The sequence below is a fragment of the Ochotona princeps genome, chromosome 6, assembly GCF_030435755.1.
Source record: "Ochotona princeps isolate mOchPri1 chromosome 6, mOchPri1.hap1, whole genome shotgun sequence".
NCBI lineage: Eukaryota > Metazoa > Chordata > Mammalia > Lagomorpha > Ochotonidae > Ochotona > Ochotona princeps.
This window is the reverse complement of record NC_080837.1, coordinates 16,309,860-16,335,029: the sequence shown is the minus strand read 5'-3', so window position 1 is coordinate 16,335,029 and position 25,170 is coordinate 16,309,860. Positions and strand designations below refer to the sequence as shown.

General features: G+C 44.2%; 1 protein-coding gene across 1 annotated transcript; it reads right to left on the bottom strand.

The window, feature by feature from the left end:
- Window positions 1-482: 482 nt before the first annotated feature.
- On the bottom strand, window positions 483-24,445 carry INTS14 (integrator complex subunit 14). The gene is made up of 12 exons (XM_004577969.4): window positions 24,132-24,445; window positions 21,356-21,622; window positions 19,554-19,661; window positions 17,061-17,216; window positions 15,904-16,022; window positions 15,059-15,201; window positions 13,713-13,805; window positions 11,947-12,091; window positions 10,489-10,622; window positions 4,844-4,962; window positions 2,797-2,862; window positions 483-1,112 (listed from the first exon to the last, which is right to left on the bottom strand). The coding sequence occupies exons 2-12, from the start codon at window positions 21,575-21,577 to the stop codon at window positions 861-863; spliced, it is 1,557 nt and encodes a 518-aa protein (XP_004578026.1). The 5' UTR covers window positions 21,578-21,622; window positions 24,132-24,445; the 3' UTR covers window positions 483-860.
- Window positions 24,446-25,170: the final 725 nt, after the last annotated feature.

Below are 25,170 nucleotides of genomic sequence, written 5' to 3'. Positions count from 1 at the left end.
CAGTTCAGGCGTTGGTGATAGAGTTCTTTGTTCAGGCAGTGTTCCGTTGGCAGTTCAGCCTGTTGAACCAAGACGCATTCCTCTGGTTGATGTCTGAGGGAGCTGCGTCAGAGGAGGGTCACCGCCTGCTGCAGGAAACAGAGCCTTGAGAAGTCCTGTGACTTGCCTCGGGTCCTGAAGCTAGCTGGTGAATTGGATCCCTAACTGACCTTTTGAGATTTGCTGGCCAGAAGCTGGTTTAAATAATGAGGCTAAATCAGTGTCACGATTGATGAACTTCTGCCATGTGGGAAACTGTAGTTATATGCAAGCAAATAGGACAGACCAAAAAACAATGGACTAGTAAGTTTACAATGAAACCATTTTTATAGAAAATCAAGTATTTATTTTCATTAAAAAAAAAAGGAAATAGGGATCATTTATTTACACATGTGGTTAAAGTTTCAAGTCTGGAACTCAAGCATACCAGAGGTGCTGTGGTGCTGATCTGTACTCTGCAAGCTCCAGGCAGTGTGGATGGCTGTGCATCCCAAGGACAGAAGCTTGAAAATGTCTTCGGTTACAGAGCTGCTTTCAGTGTGCCCTGTGCTCATCTGTCATTCAAGCGTCTCAGGAAATGTGTCCATCCCCAGAGCAACAGCTGTCCCTGTGTCCGTCCCTGAGCGACAGCTGTCCTTTGGGTTTTAAGGCTCTGGGAAGCTAGCACCCTCGAAGCCTTCTCAATCATTCCAACCAGCAAGTGGTAGTTCTGGGGGAGTCTTAGAGAAGCTCCTGGGTGGCTGTTTTAGGGGTGACCATCCTGGAATGGTTTTTACTCATTTTCAACTGATAGGAAAAAGGTTGGCTTCAAAAGGCCAGCTTTACATCCTTTCAGTGCTGCTCCCAGAGAAGTCTGTGTGCAGAGGTGTGATGTTGTGGTCATAGGCGGCGTACTCGGAGGTGCCCGTGCTGGCCAGCTTGAGCTGCTGGGCAGCATGGGTCAGCTGGAAGGCAGCGTCGGGGTGGGCCGTGTCGGGCAGCAGCGTGCACTCCCTCTCCAGCATGTCAGCCACCCCCTTGAGCAGGTCCAGGAAGCCGAAGGCCAGAGCAGCCTTTCGTAAACGGTTCAGCTCCTGAAAGCAGACAGACATGGATGTTCTGAAGCCTTTTCTTGGCATCCCGAGGACTCAGCTGGACACAAGGTCTCCTTCACCCTGAGCTTTAGGGAGTGCTTTCACATATGCACAACACTGTGGGACTTTGTTTACCTGAGAGTGTTCCTCTCATGTGAGCAGCAGGGACCCAAACTACTGAAGCGGTCACCACTGTCTCCCAAGGTGCGTGACAGCGGCTGGTAGCAGGCTGAAGCCATCAACCCAGGCACCACGATAGGGCTGTGGGCATTGCAGGTGCCAAATGCCCAGCCCCGAGATGTAGATGCCAAAACAAAGTGTGAGATGACTGGGATGTGCTTCCTCTACAGGTGGCCAGTTGCTTGGACCAAGGGGATAGCCCACTCACGCACAAGTGGTAGCCATCCTGGTTAATGAATATCTGCTGTCAAACACGGGGGCCGGCCCACTGCATACATTTGATTTACTTGTTAACTACAAGGAGGGTGCTTTCGCTCTGTTACTCCGAAATGGAAAGGGCGTGCACTAAATCTCAGAGATCACTTGGTCCTCTGGGGCCTCTCTGATGAGATCTCAAGCTCTGGTATGCACATGTTGAGAGGAGATAACCACAAAAAGGCCAGGCAGTGGTTGAAGCAGACAGACACGAAGTGCCCACCAGCCTCTTAGTGTGGGATCTGAGGGTGACCCATTTGGTGTCCCCTGCAGGGGCTGATGCAGTCAGATGTCAGAGGTCCTGGCTCCACTGTGTGTAGGATTATAGTCAAGCAGAGGTGAGGAAAGGGCTTCCTGGCTATGTCTCTACCGTTGTCTGAGAAGCGACAAGTTCAGGAGGCTGAGATACCAACATAGTCGCGTAAGCACACTGCCTTGAACAGGGAGCTGGCAGTCATATGTAGAGAGCTCGGCAGGGACAGACGGGAACAGCAGCCAAGGAAGGGTCAGGAAGGGCCTATGTGGATGATGGATTCCAGCTAGGGAAGGGCCGGGCTGGTTGCAACCTGGCACTGAGCTCTGATGAAAGCTGCCTTTGCTTGATTTGTCAGCTTGCTCATGATTGGGTTTGGAAACCATGCCACAGCTAATGAGATTATACCTAGACAGAGCGGTATTGTATGTTCTCTGAGAAGAGTTGGTAGCCCTAGCCCGAGGCTGCCACCTGTGTGTGCCACATTTAGCAAGATTTAGCAAACTAGGACACAAAGAACAACACAGCTCACCTGACACTGTACTTAATTTCAGCCAAGTTCCAGAAACAAGTAAGGAGTGTAACTGTGTACTCCCTTGTAACTTCCTTGGCTTCTCTAATGGTTCAGGATTGAGTCGGGATGATTCAGGAGGGCCCTCCTCTTTGCAAGCCCTGAGTATGTAGCTTGAGAAGTCATTCTGGAAGTGGCTTCTCCAGTGCAGTGAGAATGCTTTGGGCAGCTTAAGCACTGCTTCCCTTCAGCCCTCCATGGCAGTACCCTGCCTTGTACACACCCACCCTCATAAACACGTCCAGTGCTTACATTCTAGGGCAGCAATAGCCAATCATGTTCACTGCTTTTACTGATAACAAAACTGGGGCCCAAGACACACATCTTTCATCCCTGCCCATGTTTACGCTGCTACCTCACATGCTTGTTAGAGTGATCAGTTATTCTGACCACACCTTCTTCCACCATAACACCGACAACCTCACCTTATAGAATGTTTGTGTTTTCTCAGGTAGTTTCCTTGCATTTCTTAAAATCTTCTGCACATCTGTCTGTGAGGAACAAAAAGGATTCAGTCTGAGAAGGCTGTGGTAAGAAGGGAAGCTGCACACAGGGAAGCCTGTAGATGTTTAAGAAATGAAAATGAGAACAGAACGGCTGAGAATCGTTCTGAGTTAATGTTGGCCTTCTGTTTGGCATTAGTAAGGCAAAACCCTCCTTCAACAGGAAAAGAGATTACCTTGTCTCATAAAAACACTTAATAAACCCCATACATCTTTAGCCAGGTGGTTTTCTTTATAAGGAAGCCAAGATCCTTCAATGGGGAAGCACAGTACCCACTAACTGGACCATGCCAGGACCATGGACAGTCTACAGATAAGGGAAGCTGAACACTTACAGCCCACACACCGTCAGCATAAAGAAGATAAACAAATGGCCAATAAGTACATGAAAAGATGTACAGCAACACTAGTTGTTAGGGAAATGCACATAAAGCAACACTCCCTAGGATGGGATCCCTGTAATATTCTATAAAAAGCCAAGAAAGCAAAGTGTTGGTGAAGATGTGAAAACTGGTGAGAATATGGGGAAAATGAAACATTTCTGCACTGTTGGTGTGGCTGCTGTGAGAACGTTCCTCAATAAGTTAAAGGTAGAATCTCTCCATGACCCAGCATGTCATGCACTTCCATTCTTATGTATGTGTCCCAAAGCACTAAACACAGGTTTAACAAGATTTATACACAAATCTTTGTAACAGTGTTATTCATAATAGCCAAAAGGTAGAAGTAATCTTGATGTCCCTCAACTGAATGGATAAACAAAATGTCACTATGTATACATAAGACATTAACACCCAACAGATTAAGGAATAAAGTACTGACATGCTGTCACAAGAATGAAAACATGATGTTAAAGGGAAAAAAGTCAGGGACCAAAGGCCACTAATTACATGATTCGCTGACAGGAATGCTCTAGAATAGGTAAATCCAGCGAGACAGGAGATTAAAGGCTGCTGGGGCCTGGGAGAAGAAAGGAATGTGGAATGACTTGTATAACATTAGTTTGGACTGATTAAATATTCTGGAATTAGACAGTGCTGATGGTGGCAGAACGCTGTGAAATTGTCTCAAATGTCACTGAATCATATGCTTTAAAACGGTACATTTTGTGTTTCATAAAAATGCACACTGAGGATCAAATTTGAAAAATGGTTTAAGAAAAATTCACTTCTAACTAATGATAGAAGTGGCTCCAATGCTTTTTCTGCCTAGCAAGTGATGGCAGGAAAGAGAAGGACTGAGAAGCCTGGCCCTCGTGTCTGTGGCCACATGTGGAAAGGGGCCTGCCCTGTCGTCAGAGGCTACTCTGGCTGCCAGCGGACCCGACTGCCTCCTCTCCTTTGGCTTACGTTGGATTCACTGGAGGAATGAATGTAGAAAATGTCCCTGTGTCTGTTGCCTGAAGGCAGCACTCCCAGAGAACCATGGTACTGTCTTCCCATGAGTGTTCCTGCGGGCTCCCGATGCAGTGCTGTGGCTTGGATGGAAGAAATAGCCACGTGAAGACGCCTGCAGCTTCCTCCAAAACTGTTGTGACAGATAATCCATAATATATTCAAGGCCTCATCATGGGAAGAATACCACTCTCCATGCTGGGCAGGCATGCTGCTCCAGAAGGACAAATTTCCTTTGGTCAGACAAGAAAGACTACACTGTCCCCAGGTTTCCTTTCTGACCTTGGCAGCCGGAAGGTCAGGGCCAAACTGCTCCAACACAGTGCTCATTTCTGCCCTGGCTTTCTGGCCCAATTATCTCTTTTCCTTTCAGGCTTCTTATTGCTCTAAATCTTATTAAAAGCGATTTGTTATATACTTGTTTCACTGAAGGCTATCTCAAATCCTTTTTGGAAATAATGACAAACACTAGAAATAAATGAATTACGAAGTTTCAAAGGAAAGGAAAATTAAAGCACCTGCCCACTGGCGTGTCCCAATACCTGTGGAAAGCGAGCATGCAAGGGTGAAGTTACCTGCAGGCCACTTGGTTTGATCCAGACGGTCACATTCTGGGCATAACTGCGCTTGTTTTTGGGCTGCAGGGGGAATGGGCTCTTATTGTCATCTTCACCATATGGGTTTTCTTTAGCATCTTAAAGGAAAAAAAACAGGCTTTAAATGACACCTAGCAAAATACAATTGCATTTCCGGACAGGCTAACCACTCTTTGAACCCCTAAATCTTTGTGACCCATTTTCTCATTAGTTCTGAAAACTCATTACCTTTCATCAGGTTCTCAATTCAAGCCTTTCTTCCTAACTGGAAAGCACCTAATGTTCTTAAAGAAACAAGCTTCACTTTACCTACTTCATAAGATCAGAGCAAATGAAACAAATACATATGAGATTACAAGGCTTGTTTAAAAAACAGACATACTGAAACTCTGTACTGTCTAGCCTGGGGGCTTTCCACCTGAACCTTCCGTCAGTTCCTAACCTGTACTGTCTAATGTAGCAGCCACAAGCTCCTGAGCATTTAACATGTGGCTAGTCTGAGGAACTGAATTTTAAATCTTAATTTTTAAAATTATATTTAAGTGTCAATAACAGTGGCCCTAGATCATACAAGTTAAAGTGTTAAAGAAAATTAAAAGGTGGGGCTGGCACTGTGGCACAGTGGGTTAAACCACAACTGCAGTGCTGCCTGTGCAGTGCCTGTTTGAGTCCTGAGTGTTCTGCTTCCAATCCAGCCACCTGTTAGTGCACATGGGAAAGCAGCTGGTGAGGGCTCAAGTACTTGTGCCCCTGCCACTCATGTGGGAGATTTGGATGTAGTTCCTCACTACTGGCTTCGGCCCCCAAGTCCCAGAGAGTGAACCAGTGGACAGAAGATCTCTTTCTGTTACTTTGCCTTTCAAACTAAATCTTAAAAAAAAAAAAAAAAAGAAAGAAAATTAATAGAAAATTTTATATGGAACCAAATTAAGAAAAAAGGACTGGGAAGAAATACCCTACCTTATAACATGAGCTCACTGGTTCCAAACATTTAAAGCCAGTTTGGCATTCTTGTCTTTCTTTCTGTCTTTTTTTTTTTTTAAAAGGCAGATTTTACAGAGAAAAGGAGATACAGAGAGAAAGATCTTCCATCCGCTGGTTCACTCCCCAAGTGGATTCAGTGGCTGGAGATGAGCTGATCTGAAGCCAGGAGTCAGGAGTCAGGAGCCAGGAGCCAAGACCTGGTGCCCATATGGGATCCTGGTGCTTGCAAGGTGAGGATTTAGCCACTGAGCCATTGTGCCAGGCCCAGCGAGTTTGGCTTTCTAGTAACATGGATAAATGGGATGTTTACACATGCTTTTTGAGCCAATGTAACACTACCACAACCTACAACGTACACTCACAGTCTAATGGCTCATTTTACCCTTCTTACCACCTTCTGAGGCAGACAGAGGTCAGGGAGCCTGGGTCTCTTGTTCACAAGTTCATGTTGAAAACTGGAATTCGACTAAGTTTTTGAGTCACATGTTCTCTATCAATGCAGCCTACCTCCCAGTAATAAAAAAAATACCGTGCAACTCTAATCATACTTCTATTCATTGCTGTTGATATATAAACCTTTTGTTGGGCTGAACTTCTACATTCCTCTCCCACACTGAAAAAATATGAGCTGTAAAATGGAGAGGGCACAGTGAATGCCCAGCAAAATGACTTAAAACACCAAGGTACAAAGAGGATCCATGGTACAGAGAATACAGGCCAAGGTCAAAGGCTGAGAGGCTGGGAGGCACTAGGCGCTCAGCTGCAGCACTGGCAGCAAGAACACAGAGCAGAGCAATGCTGTACAACCATGAGGGAAAACGCTTCCAACCTAGAACGCACGATCGGACCCAGCTCATCAAGGGAGGGAAAAGAACAGTCAAGTCACTTCCCAACAGGCAAGATTTCTACACATTTCCTCCCCACGCACCCCTCCTTTTTAGGAGTCATGCAACAGGGTTTTCAGAAAAATGTGAAGGAGACTCAGGATGGCACTTTGCAAATGGCCTGGAGAGTATCCAGTGTGCCTGGGAGACGGGAAGATACGGGACGACTCTAAGATAAACACAGGAACTGACAAAATACCACAAATGAAGTGTCAGGTATTTGGAAAACAAGCAGAGGAAAAAAGCAGTAACTAGGACTGGGCCAGGGGACAAAAAGTTGAAAATCAAAGGAATCACAGCTTGGCTCAGGTATAAGGAGCATTTACATCAACTAACAAGGACTGAATCCTGATTCTACAACAACAAAATTATAACTGTTATAACTGCACTGGGAGGACTGAAGTAGGCAAAATCTGCTTCTTGTGTAGTGGCTGGGAGATGATAGGAGAAAGAGAGCTTTCAATAGTGACGACTAAATTTAATATTATCAAGTTATGTATGTATATATATAATTTATATACTTATTTTGAAATGCAAGTGAATATCAAAAGAAGCAAGTGTTGGAAGTATCTCTAGGAACAAAATTAGGCAGAGAAGGGATGGTAGAACAATTTTTTTTTTTTAAACATGATTTATTTATTTGAAAGACAGAGTTAAGACAGAGAGAGGGAGAGACATAGGTCTTCCATCCATTGGTTTACTCTCTAAATGGCTGCAACAGCCGAGGTCAGGAGCCAGGGCCTTCTTTGGCGTCTCGCATGTGGGTGCAGGGGTCCAAACACCCAGGCTAACTTCTGCTGCTTTCCCAAACATGTCAGCAGGGAAGCTGTGTTGGAAGTGGTGTAGCCAGGACATGAGTTGGTGCCCATATGTGATGTTGGCACTGCATTCAGTGGGTTTAACTTGTTATATCACAACACCAGTCCCTAGCAGTGTTGCTTTCATGTTTGTTTTAAAAGCCGCAGCTTTTATTACTATGTGTTATCATAATGCCAATTCTAACTTCCTAAGATTGTTGTGTTAAATGAGATGGCATATTTCCTTGTGTTTAGCACAATGCCTGGCATTAAGTTCAATAGAATGTAAGCTATGGGGCTGGTGCCATGGTGTTGCAGGTCAATTTGTCTATGGTACCAGCATCCCACATGGGCACTGGTTTGTGTCCTGGCTGCTCCACTTTCCATCCAGCTCCCTGCCAATGGCCTGGGAAAGCAGCAGAGGAAAGCTCAGGTCCTTGAGCCCCTGCACCCACATGGGAGAAGTTGTTCCTGGCTTTGGCTCTACTCTACTCAGGCTACTGCAAACATTTAGGGAGTGAACCAGTGGATGAAGGATCTTTCTTTCTTTCTCTCTGTAACTCTGCCTTTCAAGTTTAAAAAAAAAATCTTATTATCCCTATTAAAAAGAATAGATTGGGGGAGGGGGAATAATATGAATTTAAAGCAGAGTAAATGGCAGTTCAGTGTGACTAAAGAATAAGCCTAATAAGCCAAGTGCTGCTAGGCTGGAAACCAGATCAGAAAGGAGTGTGAATGCTACTTAGATTATGGCTGAGCATCTTTGGTGGAAACTGCCACAACAGTCTATGTCAGGGGCTGTCAGCAGTTTTCTGTAAAGGGATAGACAATAAATATTTTAAGACTATGGGGCTCATAGTTTCTGAAGGAAAACAGCCATTATGATGTATAAATGAATGAGTGTAATTGTGTTCCAACAAAATTTTATTTACAAAAACAGCCATGGACCAGTTTGGTCTATGGGTTGCAGTTAACTGACTCCTGGTTTAAGTGAAAGGTAAGGAAAGCCCAGTCAGAGACAATGAAATGAGTGCAAAAGGCAGAATGAATATAGGACAGGATGAAGAGGTAAGCAGTCTGCACACACACACACACACACACACACACACACACACACCTTCCTCTGCTTTGCGGGCCCCTCCTGTTACTGCCCCGGTTCTCTGTCTTCATGTCCTCAGCTTGAACTTCCCCCTCTCCCTGTCTGCTGGCTGACCATCCACACCGCTATTGCCCTTAGAAAGCCACCAATAATTTCCTGTCAAGTTCAGATGACTCTTCTCTCATAGTATTCACTTGCTTCCATTCGTGTTAAAACAACCAACCAAACAACAACAACAATAAAAACCCTTTCTTCTGAAGGCTTGCAGTACTTCAGAGAGAAATGAGGACAGATAGACAAATAGAGAGCGAGTTCCCATCTCTGATTGAGTTCCTGGCTCTTGAACATTTCAGGAGTGGGCTGGTGCATGGAAGCTCTGGCTGTCAAACAAATACAATTAATGAATCAATCAACACAAGGTCTTGGGTCTTGACCTATCAGACAAGGCCTGGCCACCTGCCCCATAATCCATAATCCAGTTTCTTTCCTCTTGAGGTTATTTCATTGCCCAGGATCCCTATTCTTCCTTTACCAGCCCAGCAAATTCCTCTTTCTCTTTATAAGCTGGTTAGGGTCCTTCCTCTGTGAAGATTTTCCTGAGGCCTCTGGACAGAGCTGAGTTCAGTTAGATCCTCTAGGCTAACCCTGACTCTGTGTCAGTCTATTCTTCCACCTTCCAACTATACCCTGAGTAACTCCAAGCTAATGCTTTTGCCAACTAGGCCTGCCACAAAAAAGGTTGCTTGGTAGATGTCCCTGAAACAGAAATGACTTCAAATGAGTCAAGGATGACTCTGCAGTTGGAGGACTGAAAAGTACAAGGGACCCTCAATCAAAAGGAGTCGGAAAATCAGAACACTTTAAAGAGAAAAGGGGGAGAGACAATCGTTTCTGTTAAAACCATGCTGAATCTGAGGCCAGTGGAATATTCATGTCGGGAAAGACCCAACTCAAAACTGGAGACATGATGTACAAATTTCAGGGAGAGGTCAGGTGGGAGTCCCAGATCTGGGACATTTCAAACTGTTACAGCTGATGAAAGAACCAAGCCAGAGGGCCTGGTATGGTAGCCTAGCAGCTAACTTCCTTTCCTTGCATGCGCAGGGATCCCAAATCCTGGCAGCCCTGTTTCCCATCCAGCTCCCTGCTTGTGGCCTGGGAAAGCAGTCGAGGATGGCCTAAAGCCTTGGGACCCTGCACCTGCTCAGGAGACCCGTGAGAAATTCCTCGCTCCTGGCTTTGGATCAGCTCAGCTCCGGCTGTTGCGGTCACTTGAGGAGTGATTCAACGGATGGAAGATCTTCTCTGTCTCTCCTCATCTCTGTATATCTGCCTTTCCAATAAAAATAAAATCTTAAAAAAAAAAAAAGAACCAAGACAGAGTAAGAACCCAAGAGCAGAGGCAAAGAACAACATCATGGAAACTGATGCAAGAAGGAAAAAAACACAAGAAGATAAGAGAAAGAAGTTGTCAAAGAAAAAGTAGCAGAAACAATGTCAGGAAAGTTAAGGGAAAACACCTTCAAGAAGGAGGGGAGGCTAAATATTAATCCAGGAATGACTAGGGACTACTTAGATTGAAAATAAGATGAAAATAGTATAGTAAGAAAAATGTTTCTGGGAGTAGATTCTCACTCTAAGCACTTAGAGTTTCTATTTATTTAGTGCAGTGTGAATGTCTGCTTCCTGGGAGTGGTGAACGTTGATCACACAATAGGCTCTTTGGGAGCTCTCCACACACAGGTCCAGCATCAGAATCCACAGCACACCGGGGAGCCCAGGCTGCCCTGCCTCTGCCAGACTTCAGGACATTAGAGAGAAGATAAAGATAAGACGAGCAAAATCGCATCTTGGTTATACCTGAAATAGGACCCAACTGTGCCATCTTCCCTAGCCACGGGAGCGGTTCTGGGCCAGGCTCAAAAAGAGACATCATGAGGTTTGATTTCTTCTTGCTGTCAGCTTGGGAGTAGAGCATTCCATGCCATTCAGGACTACATGGAGAGAAGATGGAAGATCAGAAGAATATTAAGCCTGGATTGGTCAAGTTCAATAAGTCTAATCTGTAGTGGGTTTTTTTTTTCCTTCTCTTGAGCTTCAGCTTTGAAATTTACATTACATTTACCTAGGCCGAACATTAAACCTCAAAATACATACTGCTGTTAACTACTATTGCTATTCCTCATAAATGTTTATTATTCAGGTGAAATTATGCACCCAAGGAAGTCATAGTCTTAAGAGAAAACCAAGAACAGCAAGTAGTCCCAGGGGTACTGATGAGCAGGAAGGGCTCTGATGTGCAGGTCCTTCCTTCCAGCTGCCTCGTGGAGTCATGCACAGTGGCACCAGTCCAGGGAGCCCTTCTCACACTAGGCACAAGGCCACCACCTTGTTAGGTCTGGGACACCCTATTTTCAGCTTCTCAAAGGGCCTCAGGTGGTTCTCATAATTGGAGCCAGTACAAGTACTTGGAGTGCCAAGAAAAGCAGGAGACCAGTAAGAATTGCATTCTTCCTTTTTGGTAATTCCAACTCAAACAGAAATAGAGACATGCTTCTTCTGATGAAGCTGAACCTGTTGATCTAGACCATCCTAGGCCATGGCCAGAAGGTGTTCAGTCAGTCATCAACTCTTTTCTAACAACAGGCAGCACAGAAAGGGAAGCAATCATTTTTGCAGATTTCAAGATTTCAGAGGATGGAGAAGCTAGAAGGGCTTTCCTCTCAGAGAGAGAGAACCCAGCACAGCAGTCAAAGGTACAGGCTCTGGGTTCAGAACACACAGGTAAGCATCCTTGCTCTTTCATTTATGAGCTTTGTGACTGTGGGGAAGGTCCTTGGCCTCTCCAAATCTTACAATGTTCTCATCTACAAAATGGAGTTCATGTTGATCCTTCCTGCCTGGAGGAAAGGATGCCACAGTGTGGGCAGAGTGCCTGGAAGCAGCTGGCACATGGGAAGATGCTGAACTTATTGCACTTTTTTTCATTGAGCACCATCTGCTCATCTTACAAATGAAGAGTCTGTGATTTCTGCTTGTGATCCTACTGCAAGTTAGCACTGTGGTTACACACAGAGCCCTGATGCTGTAAATAAGATAAGAGAAAGCATATACCATAAAAACAATAATTAAAAGACCAGTCCCTTCTTAATCTAGGGGATGTTTCACAGAGCAGGTTAGAAGGTCATGGCTAGTAGAAAGGGTGTGACCAGGAAAGAAAAATGGAGATGTTCCTCTCTCCAGAAATGGCTGTGTGGTGTTTCACTTTGGGAACCGATTTTCCATTTCATTCAACAAAATGTAAACAATCTTTCCTACCCTAATTGAACAATCGCCACCATTCCTTCCACTTTGAGGCTCCCATGGAGCAGGACACAGAAGTTGGGTATTTTGCCTGCAATCTGGTTGGCTGAGTTTTCATCTTCGTTGTCGTCAGCGATGCCAGGACCCACCTCATCACCCTCTGTAAAAAGAAGAAGAAACAGGCCAGGTTGATTTTAGCCACAAAAGTTGCAGACTCAACTACACCTTTGGCTGCTTGCAGTCTTGAAAGGAAAGTGTACAGAGTTGTAAAAGAATATTGTAACAAACAGAAAAAAGTTATGCCAGCTCTTCAAGTTCATATAAACCATTTTTCAGGTATCATATGAATTTCCTTTATAGAAAGCATTCAGAATAGGCAAATTTATATAGACAAACAGGATATTTGTAGCTATCTGGGGATGGGGAAATGAAGGACTGGAGATTAAGGAAGGGTTATTATTGGAGTGATGAAAAAGTTCTAGAACTAATTGTGATGGTAGCACAACTAAAATGTAATAAATGTAATAAAGTTTTTTTTTTCAAAAGCTTATACATTTTAGAGCAAAAGAGTTTCTTCTTCAACAAGAATAATTTGCCCCGTTTACTTAGCATTCAACAATCCTTAAAACATTGCCCTGGCGTGGTATGAAAGCCTAGCAGCTAAATCCTCATCTTGGATCCCATATGGGTGCTGGTTCGTGTCTCGGCTGCTCTACTTCCCATCCAGCTCCCTGCCTGTGGCCTGGAAAGGCAGTGGAGGACGGCCCAAAGCTTTGGGACCCAGTACTCATGTGGGAGACCTGGAAGAAGTTCCTGGCTCCTAGTTTTGAATCAGCTCAGCTCCGGCCTTTGTGGTCCCTCGGGGAGTGAACCAGCGGATGGAAGTGCTTTCTCTCTGTACTTCCTTCTCTCTGTAAATCTAACTTTCCAATAAAAATAAATATTTTAAAAAAGTAAAAGAAAACATGATTCTATTTTCCTTCCAATATTTTTCTTTCAATCATTCTCCTATGACCTTAGAAATAAGGGAAAGTTGGTTTTTCTCTAAGAATAATAAGGCAAATTACAGACACAGCCACATGTGGGTATCTATCATGTTCTGTGAATACATGATTGAGTGGGTACTGGGTGCTCAGCAGTACAACCAACAAAACCTGGGAGTAAAACAGAAATGATCATAATTCAGTAAGTGGAAATCAGACTGACTACAACAACCTCTCGGAGAGTACTGATAAACAGGGTGGATGGTCGTCAGCCCAGAACAGAGAAAAAGAGAATCTCAAACAACTGATAAACAGAGGGTGGATGGTCGTCAGCCCAGAACAGAGAAAAAAGAGAATCTCAAACAGCTGGGGTCTCACATTCTCTAGAGATGCTAAATTTGGGGATGTGATACGACAGCACATACAGAGTTATAGTTTGAAGTAGTGAGGACTTGAGAGGACCTAGATCTATGCATTCTTTCAAAAATATCTAATGAATATCTACTACATGCTTGACATTAGTGGAACAAAGGACAAGTGTGGCTCTTCTCCCTGGTAGAGCTGCATTTGACTCCCACATTTATTTGGTGGCTACGCTATGCTGGGAAAGGCAGAGTTCTGGATAAAGAACTAGACCTTCTCATTTCTAAAGAGGACCTCCACTGGAACTGCACAAGCCAACATATCATAAAATACCTATCAGAATGTCCAAGATGAGCTCTCCTGCTATCTAATGTTTAAGACTATCTAGACAGTAGGATAGTTCACTTTTGTCCCTGGAATGGGGAGAGAACTTACCTTTGTTAAGTGCTATGGGTAACACTAAATGTCTGGACAGAACAGGGGGACTTGAAATATCAGCTATATCAATAAATCCCACTATTTCCAAATCTGAAAGGAAGGAATCAACATAGAATTAATTCACAGTATGAGAAAGTACATTGTTGTTTGTCTATGTGTTTGATTTCATAAACACACTGAATAGGAGGGGGCTTCAAATATAAAGACTGATAAATTTGTTAAAATTTTTTGTGGATAACTCAAATAGTTATTTTGGGTAGATCATGAAGTAATAATTATCTTTCACTTAATGAATTTTATATGACAAATCAAGTGAACTTCATTTTTATGAGACTAGTTCCCAACCAAGACAAAAACCTTAAAAGATCAAATCCCTTTGTATCAGATGTTGACGCCACCAGAGGGCATCAGTCACACACATTTCCACAACAACTTAATCCAATCTTCCTAGAAAATTAAGCTATTACACTAAAAAATGTTATTCTGAGAAATAGATACATTCGCTATAAAACCAAGATAAGCAGTCTAATGGCAGTAATCCCTTTGCCTTATAGAAGCTGTATTAAAGACCAAAAGTATTTTTTGAATCTAAAATGAACACAAAATAAAAGTTACACTCAAAAGAATTTTAACTTTTTTTCTTACTCTAAATATATAAGTACAAAAGCTTGGATAACACTAGAGATTGTAAAAAAAAATCCATAAAAGTAAAGTTATTTTATTAAATTGCTTTTCACTCTTTAAGCAAATGAAGACTTATGTTCTCAAGACAATTTAAAAAAATCAGAATCATGGTGAATACAATGTAATTCTAACAAATTAGCAAATGTGCTTGATACATGCTGTCTTCACCTCTCTTGGTGACTAACAAATGAATCAGCCCACGCACCAGGTATTCAGAAAGTCAATGGAAAGCCAAGTGAAAAGGCAGGACTAGATCCGGATCGCAGGAGAGAGCTGTCAGGTTGATCCGACTAAGACCAGAGGAAAAGACTCTGCAGTCACACAGCAGGCATCACACAGTTGTCAGTCCAGCAACTAATCCTTTACAGATGTCTCTAGTATCACTTTTAAGAACCATCTCAAGGATTTCAATGCTAGTGAGTACAGCATGTTTTCTAACTCTAATAATTTGTAGATCTGATCTATGACTGGAGATGAACCTCAGCAGAATAGATCAATTCCCATCTTTTAGGTAATATATCCTGCAATGCAATAACAGCACCCTAGATCACAGTATACATTCCTTTCGCCTCCTCTAGGTGGAGGACAGGGTAAAAGCCTCAGGTTAGAAGAAAGCAACGATAACAGAAAAACTAAGAAGTTTGTTTCAAAAACAGTACCTGTATTAATGACTTTCGGTATAGGATCAATTTCTTCATCTATAACAAAAGGCTCTGGCCTGGGGAAGACCTGCACATCTGCTGTCAGGTGGCCACACTTGAGAACAGCATGGAAAGGTGTATATGCCAGATCTATCAGTTTTCTGGAATATGATGGTTAATGTTAATATGATACAAGCAATTTTTCCAAGATGCAAAGTGTTTTCCCTTCAAGTTGGTGCTAAACCTAGGATTAAAACATCTGAGGAACAGAACAAAATCTGCACATGGCTTTGATTCCTTTTAAAAATTAATTTATCTGAGACTGACAGAACTCTCATCTTTTGGTTCACTTTCCAAAAACTTGCTATGCCTAGGACCAGGCCAGGAATGAGACTGTGAAGTAGGAACTCAATCCAGGTCTCCCCTGGGAGTCGAATGTCTGCCTCCTAGGGTCTGCGTTAGTAGGAAGCTGGAATCAGCAGTGCAGTCACATGGGAAACTCAGGCACCACAATGTGGAATGCAGGTGACTTAGCTGCTATACCAAATGCCTGCCTCAAATTTCACATTTTTGGTGACATTTCAATTATGAAGAGTCTAAAAGCAAGGTAACTCTTGAAGTTGCAAAGTCACTATCGGAAAAGTCAGTATCTTGTAGCCTATTTTTTAGAAATAGATTTAGGCATGCTCAGTTGAAAATGGATCAAACTTTTACAGAATCACTACTAATAATCATTTTATCTGAGAAAAGTATAATTTGGGGGAAAAAAAAGGAACAATCCAAAATAGTAAAATAGACATTCCTGCTAGATGTCAAATTCATGATACTGGATTATAAAAAGGCAAATAACTCAATATACTCACCCAAACATAGACTGTACATTTTTCAAGCACAAGGGGCCATCAATGGTGAAAATTTGCCCTTCACCATTGTTTAAATCTATGAGACGTTCAAGGCATTCCAAAGAATCCGTGCTCTGAAGCTACAAAGCAAAAAGGAAAACCCCTTTAAAATGGCACGAAATGCCAGATAACTCCGAATACCAAGGGCGTGGCCATCATAATTATACAGGTAATAAATGACAGATTTGTTTTTTTAAACAACCAATATGAGAAGGAAATAGCTACAGCAATTTGACTCAAGGTTACAAAGGAAGAATGTCCTGGAAATGACACGAGTCCAGCTATCCCATTCCAAAGCAGTTTTCCAGATTCTCAGAGGTTACAAAGCTAGCATGACACAACATCTTCCCTCCAGAGTGGTAAGAACTGTCATTACCTACATTTAACACAGAAAACAATTATGGTGAAGAAAGGTTAAATAACTTTACCGAATAAATGGGAAACCCTACTAATCCAATAACAAACACCAGTCATCATTTTACCTAAAAAATCAACTGTGTACCTCTGTCAACATTTCTATTAATAGACTTAAGAATTTCTAAACAAGGCAAATAAACTAACTCCAAAAGAACATCTCACTCCTTCTGCGCTTGTTAAGACAGACAATAAGTCTGTTTTCAAAATGGGCAACACTGAAATTTCAGTCTTTTCAAATATATAGGTGGTAGGAGCCAGCACAGTGGAGTAGCACGTAAAGCCACTGCCTGCAGCACCAGCATCCCATATGGGTGCTGGCTATGCCACTTCCAGTTCAGCTCCCTGCTAATATGCCTGGGAAACAGGGGAAAATGGCTCAGGTGCTTGGGTCCCTGCATCCATGTGGGAAACTGGAAGAAGATCCCTGCCTCCCGGCTTCAGCCTGGCCCACCCCTTGCCCTTGGGGCCTTTTTGGAAGTGAACCAGTGGATGGAAGATCTTTCTATATATAACCTAGCCTTTCAAATAAATAAAATCAAATCTTAAAAAAAATATGTGTATATATTAAAGGCTCAGCTGAAAACAATGTTTGCAGAATACAATGTTCAAGTATATACAATAAAGTAACAGTATATTAAAAAGTAAACTGAACCCTACAATCTAACTACTCAAACTAAAAAGAATTTAGTAAACAGTATTACCTCCTCAAGATTTGCCATGCACATGATGTACAACTTCGATGGGAAAGGAAAAGGCAGTGGGAACCTGTTGCTCTCACTTCGTTGATTGTGGGTAGCTAGGGAATGCCGCAACGACCCTCTACCAATGCCAAGACAGCCATCCGTCACCAGGACAATCTGTTTGCAAACAGAGAGAGGAGATACATTACTTTACATGAAGCAATTCAATTGAGCAATGTTTTCACTGCTAGAAAGAGGCAAGAGGGAGCTTTGTGCAGGGATAGAAATGTTCAGTATCTTTATGACAGTAGTGGTTACAGAAGTGCACATATTTGTCAAACTCAATGGGGTTGCATGGAGGCATAACAGGCTAATCCTCTGACCATAATGCTCGTATCCCATATAGGGGCTGTGTCGTGTTCCAGCTGCTGCACTTCTGATCCAGTTCCTTGCTAGTGGCCTGGGAAAGCAGCAGAGGATGGCTCAAGTCCTTGGGTCCCTGCACCCGTGTGGGAGACCTGGAGGAAGCTCTTGGCTTCCAATCAGCTTGGCTCCGGCAACTGCAGCCATTTGGGGAGTGAAGCAGCAGACAGAAGACTGATCTTTTCTCTGTAGCTCTGCCTTTCTAATAAAAATAAGTAAATCATATTTTAATTTTTATTGAAAAGGCAGATTTCTAGAGAGAAGGAGACCCAGAGAGAAAGATCTTCCACCTGTGGCTTCACTGCCCAAGTGGCTGCAATGGCCGGAGCTGAGCCAATCCAAAGATAGGAGCCAGGAGCCTTCTCTGGGCTTCCCATGCGCGCACAGGGTCCCATCCTCCTCTGCCCTCCCAGGGCATAAGCAGGGAACTAGATGGCAAGTAGAACAGCTGGGATGCACCTGTATGAGATCCTGGTACCAGCAAGCTGAGCCATCACACCAGGCCCAACAAGATAAAGCTTAAAAAAAAAAAAAATCAATGAACTGGGTACTTAAAATCCATGCATTTTTACTCTGTCCATCTAATTAAATTTTTTTTTTTAAAAAAGCGTTTTTAATTGCTTAAAAAAAGAATAAAAACATTTATAACTAACTCATACTTAATAGTATTAAGAGTAGCACTCCATTTCTTCCATAAAGATGTTCCTAAGTAGTGCTACCAAAGAGACTGGAGTTACGGCACAGGAGGTGGACCCACCAGTGGAGATACCCCATCCCATAGTGGAAGGCTGGCGCGAGTCCTGAATGTTTTTTATTGGAAAGTTGGGTATACAGAGAGAAGAGACAGAGAGGAAAGATCTTCTGTCCAATGATTTACTCCCCAAGTGGCCACAATGGCCAGAGCTGAGCTGATCCAAAGCCAAGAGCCAGGAGCCTCTTCCAGGTCTCCTGCGCGGGTGCAGGGTCCCAAGACTTTGGGCTGTCCTCTACTGCTTTCCCAGGCCAGAGGCAGGGAGCTGGATGGGAAGTGGGGCTGCCAGGACACAAAGCAGAGGCCATATGGGATCCCAGAGCATGCAAGGTGAGGACTTTAGCTGCTAGGCTACCATGCTGGGCCCCTGAATGTTCTTGTTGAAGCAGATGATGGCCCAAGTGCTTGGGCCCCTGCAGCCCATGTGGGAGACCTACATGGAGTGCCAGGCTCCTGGTTTAGGCCTAATCCAACCCCAACTGTTGCAGCCATTTGTGAAGTCAGTTAGTGGATAGAAGATCTCTTTCTGTCTCCCCCTTTTTCTCTGTCACTCTGCCTTTCACATAAATAACTCTTTCACATAAAATAAAGTTTAATTTGATCCACATGCAGGCCTTTTCATTTACTTATTCGTATAGTTGCTTTCATGCTGCAATAGCAGGGTTGAATGGTTGCCACAGAAACCTACAAAGCCTAAAACAAACAAACAAACAAACAAACAAAAGGCCAACTTGTGTTGTAGACCACTATGACTTTCTTTTTCTTTTAGGAATGTGTCTTTTCCCTTCTTCAAAATACGCTGCTACTTCTCACATTACCTGCTTATCGCAAACTTCCAGTTCCCTTTGCTTGTTACTATCTGGTTCCAGTTGGGCGCTAACTAGGGCTCCGATTGTAGGACATTCCCATACCTCCCTTTCCAGACAGCTCGGACCGGAGACGGTGAAGAGCCTGCCGGACAAAGGCTGTGCTGGGATGATGAAGACAGACTATGCTGCACGGAAGCTTACATTCTACTTGTCAAAATTACAACCAGCCCCTCCAGGGAGCACAGTTCTAGAACTATTGTGGATCCTGTGTGTTTTACACAGATAGTACTAGTCTGGGCAGATGCATTCCTTCAGGCATAATTTTCTCACTTTTCGAGCACATTGAAGTGATTTAGGTTAGATTAGTGGGATGTGATTAGAGTGGTTCAGTGCTGTCTTAAAAAGATACCAGTAGCATAAAATGTGGCTTGTAAAAATGACAACATGTGCTATGTCGGAGCCTGAAGAAACTCAGGGCACTTCAGTTGTGTTTAGCTTAGGGCAATAAAAAAGAATTTGGTCCTTCCTTACCTGGCAAGGAATTGCACCACCCCACTCTTGCTGGACGATGTTGCACACACCAACCAAGGCAGACTCCAAACAGGTTTTGTCATAATCATCCATATTACTTAGTGCTTCCTTATAGAATGAAAGAAAATGTGGGCTGTTATTCTTCATTATTTTAAATTTTTTTTGTCAGAAAACATCTACTGTTCCAAGCAGGAATGTAATGCAGGAGATATGGTGTTTGAGAATCTCAGAGCATGCGTTATTAAAATCAAACAGCAGAACCAGTCTACCCCGATGACTGAAGAGCTTCCCCTCACCTGGTCCTCTTACCAAGCGAGAGTTACAAGTCTACTACTTACACCTTCTTTTTTTTTTTAAATTTTTAAAAAAGATTTATTTATTTTTTATTGGAAAGGCAAATATACAGAGAGGAGGAGAGACAGAAAGGAAGATCTTCCGTACAATGGTTCATTCTCCAAGTGGCCACAACTGAGCCAATCTGAAGCCAGGAGACAGGAGCTTCTTTCTGGTCTCCCACGCAGGTGCAGGGTTCAAGGCCTTGGGCTATCCTCGACTGCTTTCCCAGGCCACAAGCAGGTAGCTGGATGGGAAGTGGAGCCACTGGGATTAGAACTGGCGCTCATATGGGATCCCAGGCATTCAAGGTGAGGACTTTAACCACTAAGCTATCACACCGGGCCCTACTTACACCTTCTTAAGTGGACACTGAAGGAAAAAAACTTCTATGAAGAACTCCTAAACATATTATAATAATATTGAGAACATTGGCTGAATAATAACTGTCCAAAACACAATTCTTGGTACTTCACTTGTATTTCATCTTTGTGACTACAATTTAAGATACAGATTAGTAACCCCTTTTTTATGTGAGGAAACAAGACACAAGAAGACCGAGTACCTCTCCCAAGTCTCGTGACCCGAGGTGGTGGAGCCGAGGTCCGAACCCAGGCAGTCTGTCTCCTGTCATAAGCGTTACTGCTCGATCCTCGCAGGGCAATTCTTTACCTTTCACAAGTGCTGCTGTCCAAAAAGTTTGCTTATAAGGAATCCAGCACAATGATGAAGACACTTTTGAGAGGCTTAACATATAGGAGATGATGCTTTAAAAAAAAACAACTTAAACTTCTTTGGTTTTCCTTCTTAAATAGCCCAACCATCATTAAACTATTCTTTTTAATTCCACAAATACTCAGTGACCACTCACTGGGGCCAAGGCACTGTTTTAGGCACTGGGGGAAATATAAATGAGCTAGAGATGCTGCCAGAAAGTAAATTCTTGGGCTCATCATAGAAAACATCTCTGGAATTTAATACCTGTCGGTTAAGGTTTAACAATTATAATTTCTTGGGATCTGTAAATCAAAGCAATTTCTTGGGAAGAAAATAACATTTTGAATTACTCTACAATAAATGTTTTCATAAGAAAGGGCTATTTTTCATTTTTTCAAGTTTTCTTCTTTTTTTTTCATTTCTTCAAGATTTAAAGAGAAAAGGAAGTTGTTGAACATTAAGACCCTGAACTTGAGGGAATGGAGAACCTAATGCCTGCCTTTCCACAAGGAATCTCAAAAAGCCATGAAAACGAGGAAATAGCACATAGCTTTAACCTACAGTTCTGCCAGAGAAAGAGACCTGAATCCTGCTGGTGGGGAACCCTTGTTTGAGAGTGACACGTAAGAAGCACCTATTGATTTTTTATTACATATTTCTGAGTTCTAGAAAGTCAGTATGATATTAAAAGTGATTTAACTTCTAATACATTTAGGCCTTTATACATACAATAACTTAACTCCTTTTTGTACCTGTAGGGTGTTATAATCTCGTGTGAAGGGGACCATCAGCTCCCAGAGGGACGAAAACACCACCAAGGCTGTGAATTCAAGCTTGTAATTTGTGGCCATGTGCTCAAACAGCATCGTCAAGCCATGGGCTGCTAGGTGCTTCCGCTGGTACTCTTCGGAGCCCTCGATGGACACAGGCCGGGTCATGGAGAGGGAGACGTCCATTACCACCACTGTCGGCATGGTGACAAGGATCCCAGCGTGTCCAACCGGAATGCGAACACAGTCCTACAAATGGAAAAATGTTGTAGAAGATAAATAAGATTTCCCGTGTCATGAAGAGAAAAACATTTTTTCCCCCACTAATTTTTAAACCAATTTCTCAGAAGTGAGTGGAGGCAAATCCTACCTGAATGGAAGTGAGGGAACTTTTCAGAGAATTCCACAATGGAAAGCAAGTAGCTTGGCTCACTGTGAGGACCAGCCTTAGAATCAGTCTTGCAATGGCCATCAGTCATGGGCCACAGGGAGTGTACCCGCTGGGTGGGTGGGGAAACATTAAATTCAGGTAGCCCTTGACTTTCTCACTTTGAACTTGTATGCAATGCAATATAATAAACACTCCTACAACAGTTCTCCAACACTTAACTTACTGAAGGATATTTCTATTTGTCATTTGCTGGTGTATTTAACAACTATTTTCTTCTGGCACTTTCGGTATCTTAAGCAATACAACAGTACTAACATGAATGTTTCTTTTGTTACATGGTACATTTTTCAAAAGAAAACAAAAATAAAATATACAAATAGAAGAACTGGTAAAGTCATAATGCAAATTAGACAAAGCTGGAAATCATTAAGCAAACAAAACAACAGACTTAAGCTCAGCAGTACTCACTGTACACAGAGCAAAGTGAAAGAACATGTACAAAAGCTGGAATTGTCTCATGAAATATGCAGAAAAGTAAAAATGCAGAAATGGAAGAAGCAGAGTTGTCTTTTTTTTTAAGTTAGAACTGAGAGTCAGCATGAAGAAAATATTTCTGTGCTCAAAAATAACCTTTCATAGACACAGACCTAGTGAGGCTACAGCTTGCAGAGTACAAGTCTCTTGGCATAATGAAATATCAAAAGGCAACAGAATGACAAGTGGATATCAGAAATTCATAAATGTAAAATTTACCTCAAGAGGCAGAGAGATGAGTGAGGGAGACAGAGAAGGCCCTCCCTTTGGCTGGTTAATTCCCCAAATGCCTGCAACAGCCAGTACTGGGCTGGACTGAAGCTGGGGGCCAATCCAGGCCTTTTATGTAAGTGACAGGAATGCAAGGGCTTGAGCCATCGCCTGCTGTCACGGTCCCTGCTGGCAGGAACCTAGAATTGGGAGCCATAGCCAGGAATCGAACCCAGGCACTCTGCTATGGGTGTCTTAACTACTAAGCCAAATGCTCACTCCATATTGGAAATACTTATGTAAAGAATGCAGAAAATTTGTTTGGAACGATGACATGTATACACTGATAGCAGCTTCATAAAATCATATTGTATTCATCGTATACAATTAAGAAGATTTCAGCGGGCATAAGCAAGTTAGAAATGTAATGTCCAGCATTTTCTTTCTGGGGAATTCATTTAAAAAAAAAAAATTCACCGTGGCCAGACTATTTGTTTTAGTACAGTACGCAACTGCAAATGTGTGGTATTGTAAACCTCCACTGGCAGGTAGGCTGTGGGGAACTCAGAACATAACCAGTCATTGAAACAATGTTACCAGTGTGGGTAAGGAGGTCAGGACAAACAGAAAAAAGCCTTTCACTACCCAATAGCTTGAAATATTGTTATGTTTCATGTATCCATGCTCAACTGGGGTGGGGTGAGATTACTTCTCCAGCCAAAGGAGTCAAAACATTTCACCATTTTGATAGGGGAAAATTGAAATATATTTCGTGGTCTCAGTGTGTGCTAAATGAAAGTCACCCTAGCAACATCACACCAAACACCAACACGACACAGCACAGGATACCCTGGTATTTACCTTGACACCAGCCTCTCAAGTGTGGCTGGCAGGTTACACAGTCCCTGCACTGAAAAGGATCCAGAGGCTGTGGCTCTTTGCTTTGCTGCAGCCTTGGTATAAACCTCAGGCCATTCACCTGCATCCCACTCTGATCACTAGTCCTCTGTCATCATCCTTATTTGCAGCTGCTTGGCTGTGTGGGCTAAGAAGCCCAAGTGACCAAGCTGTCCAAACTAAAACCATGTCCAGGGACTAATGTTTTGGCAGAGTGGGTCTGTGGTTTCAGCATTCCATAGCAACAACAGTTAAGGGTCCCAGCCACTCCACTTCCCATCCAGCTCCTTTGTTAGTTTGTGTCCACTCCCAGGGGTACTGGTGACCAGGTGGCGGGAGCACTCCGATCGTGAGCAGAGGAGTCAAAGAAGGAAGTCAATGTTCCTGATGACCCACTCTGGCAGGCCAGGTCTCATTTTTAAAAAATACAACGGCTCTCTGCCCACCAGGCTAAGCCATCTGGTAAGAAGTCACCGGGCCGAGTTCTCTCGGCCCACCATGCCCACCACCTCCGGTGGGCATGCAGCTGGAGCTGCAGCCAAGTCGGTGTCTTCCTGCCCAAGCTCAGTCTCCCCGTGGGAAGAGACCCCTCGCCATCTGATCTGATGTAGCTAGAAGGACTCCCAGGGTCCCTCCCGAGTTCTCAGCTCCAACTTCGGCTCTAGACACCCCACCTGGAAACAGAGAATCCCCGCACGGTGAACATCTGCAGAATATACTTTTTACCTTGGAAATCAATGCAACACTGTTACGATCTGGAAGTCCAGCACGGGAACACGGGGTGGGGCGGGCGGACTCGTGTCACGCGGAGCTGGAGACCCCGCTGCAGGCTCCGGGTGTGATGGGAAGCCCGCGGCAGGCCCCGCGCTCTCGCCCCGGGAGCTGGCCCTCAGGGCACGGCGAGCCAGCCGGGTGCTGGCGCCTGCACCCCGGCCTCCTCCACACCCACAGCCCCAGCCGGCAGTGCGGGCCCGGAGCCCATCGCAGGTCACAGTCCGTCCGCTTAAACTTTCCGTGCGCGCGCCACAGCCGGAACTAGAGGGCCGCGCGACACAAGGGAAGCGGGCGGGGCGCCCGGGCTGGGCGGGGCTTCGCGGGGCTCGGCGGGGCCGTGGCGCGGCAGGGCCGCCAGGGGGCGCGCGTGCGCCGCAGCGCCTGTCTCCGCCCTCCCCCTGCGCGCCTCGCTCTTTGCTGGACGGCACCTCGTGTTGGCCGCGCGGGGCGCGGGTCCTCCGCTGACCCCCGGGACTGTGTGGCCGCTTCACGCTCCTGTCCCGTCACCTCCCCGCACCTAGTCAACCTCGTCCCTCGTGGCCTCAAGTAGGCGACAGATTCCTTTTCCTCATCTTAAAAAAAAAAAATCAGTTTTGACTGAGGAGGGCTCCTATCTAAGCCCTGTGTCTTTCTTAGCTAGCCTGACCCCGCCCTGCTTCGCTACTCCTTCTTTAAGGCAAGGTTACTTTAGTTCCCTCAAGGCTGAGGGGTTGGTTGGCACCCCTGGCCAGTTGGTAAGACCCTGGAGGGAGCAACGGGCCTGCCCAGCCACGTGAGGAGGCTTGAATGGGTGCCAGCCCGCCCCTGGGCAGTTAGGGGTCAGTGATAGTGTCCTCCACGTAGGCTCCCAGTGGGAACAGACAAGCCCTCGGGAGACCTCTGGTATTGCCCTGGGGGGGTGGAGGGATGAAGCGAGATGCGTGGTGGGACCGGCAGGAGGGCGCTTGGAACTCAGCAGCCAAATGCACCTGCCGTTTCACAGCCTTTTCTG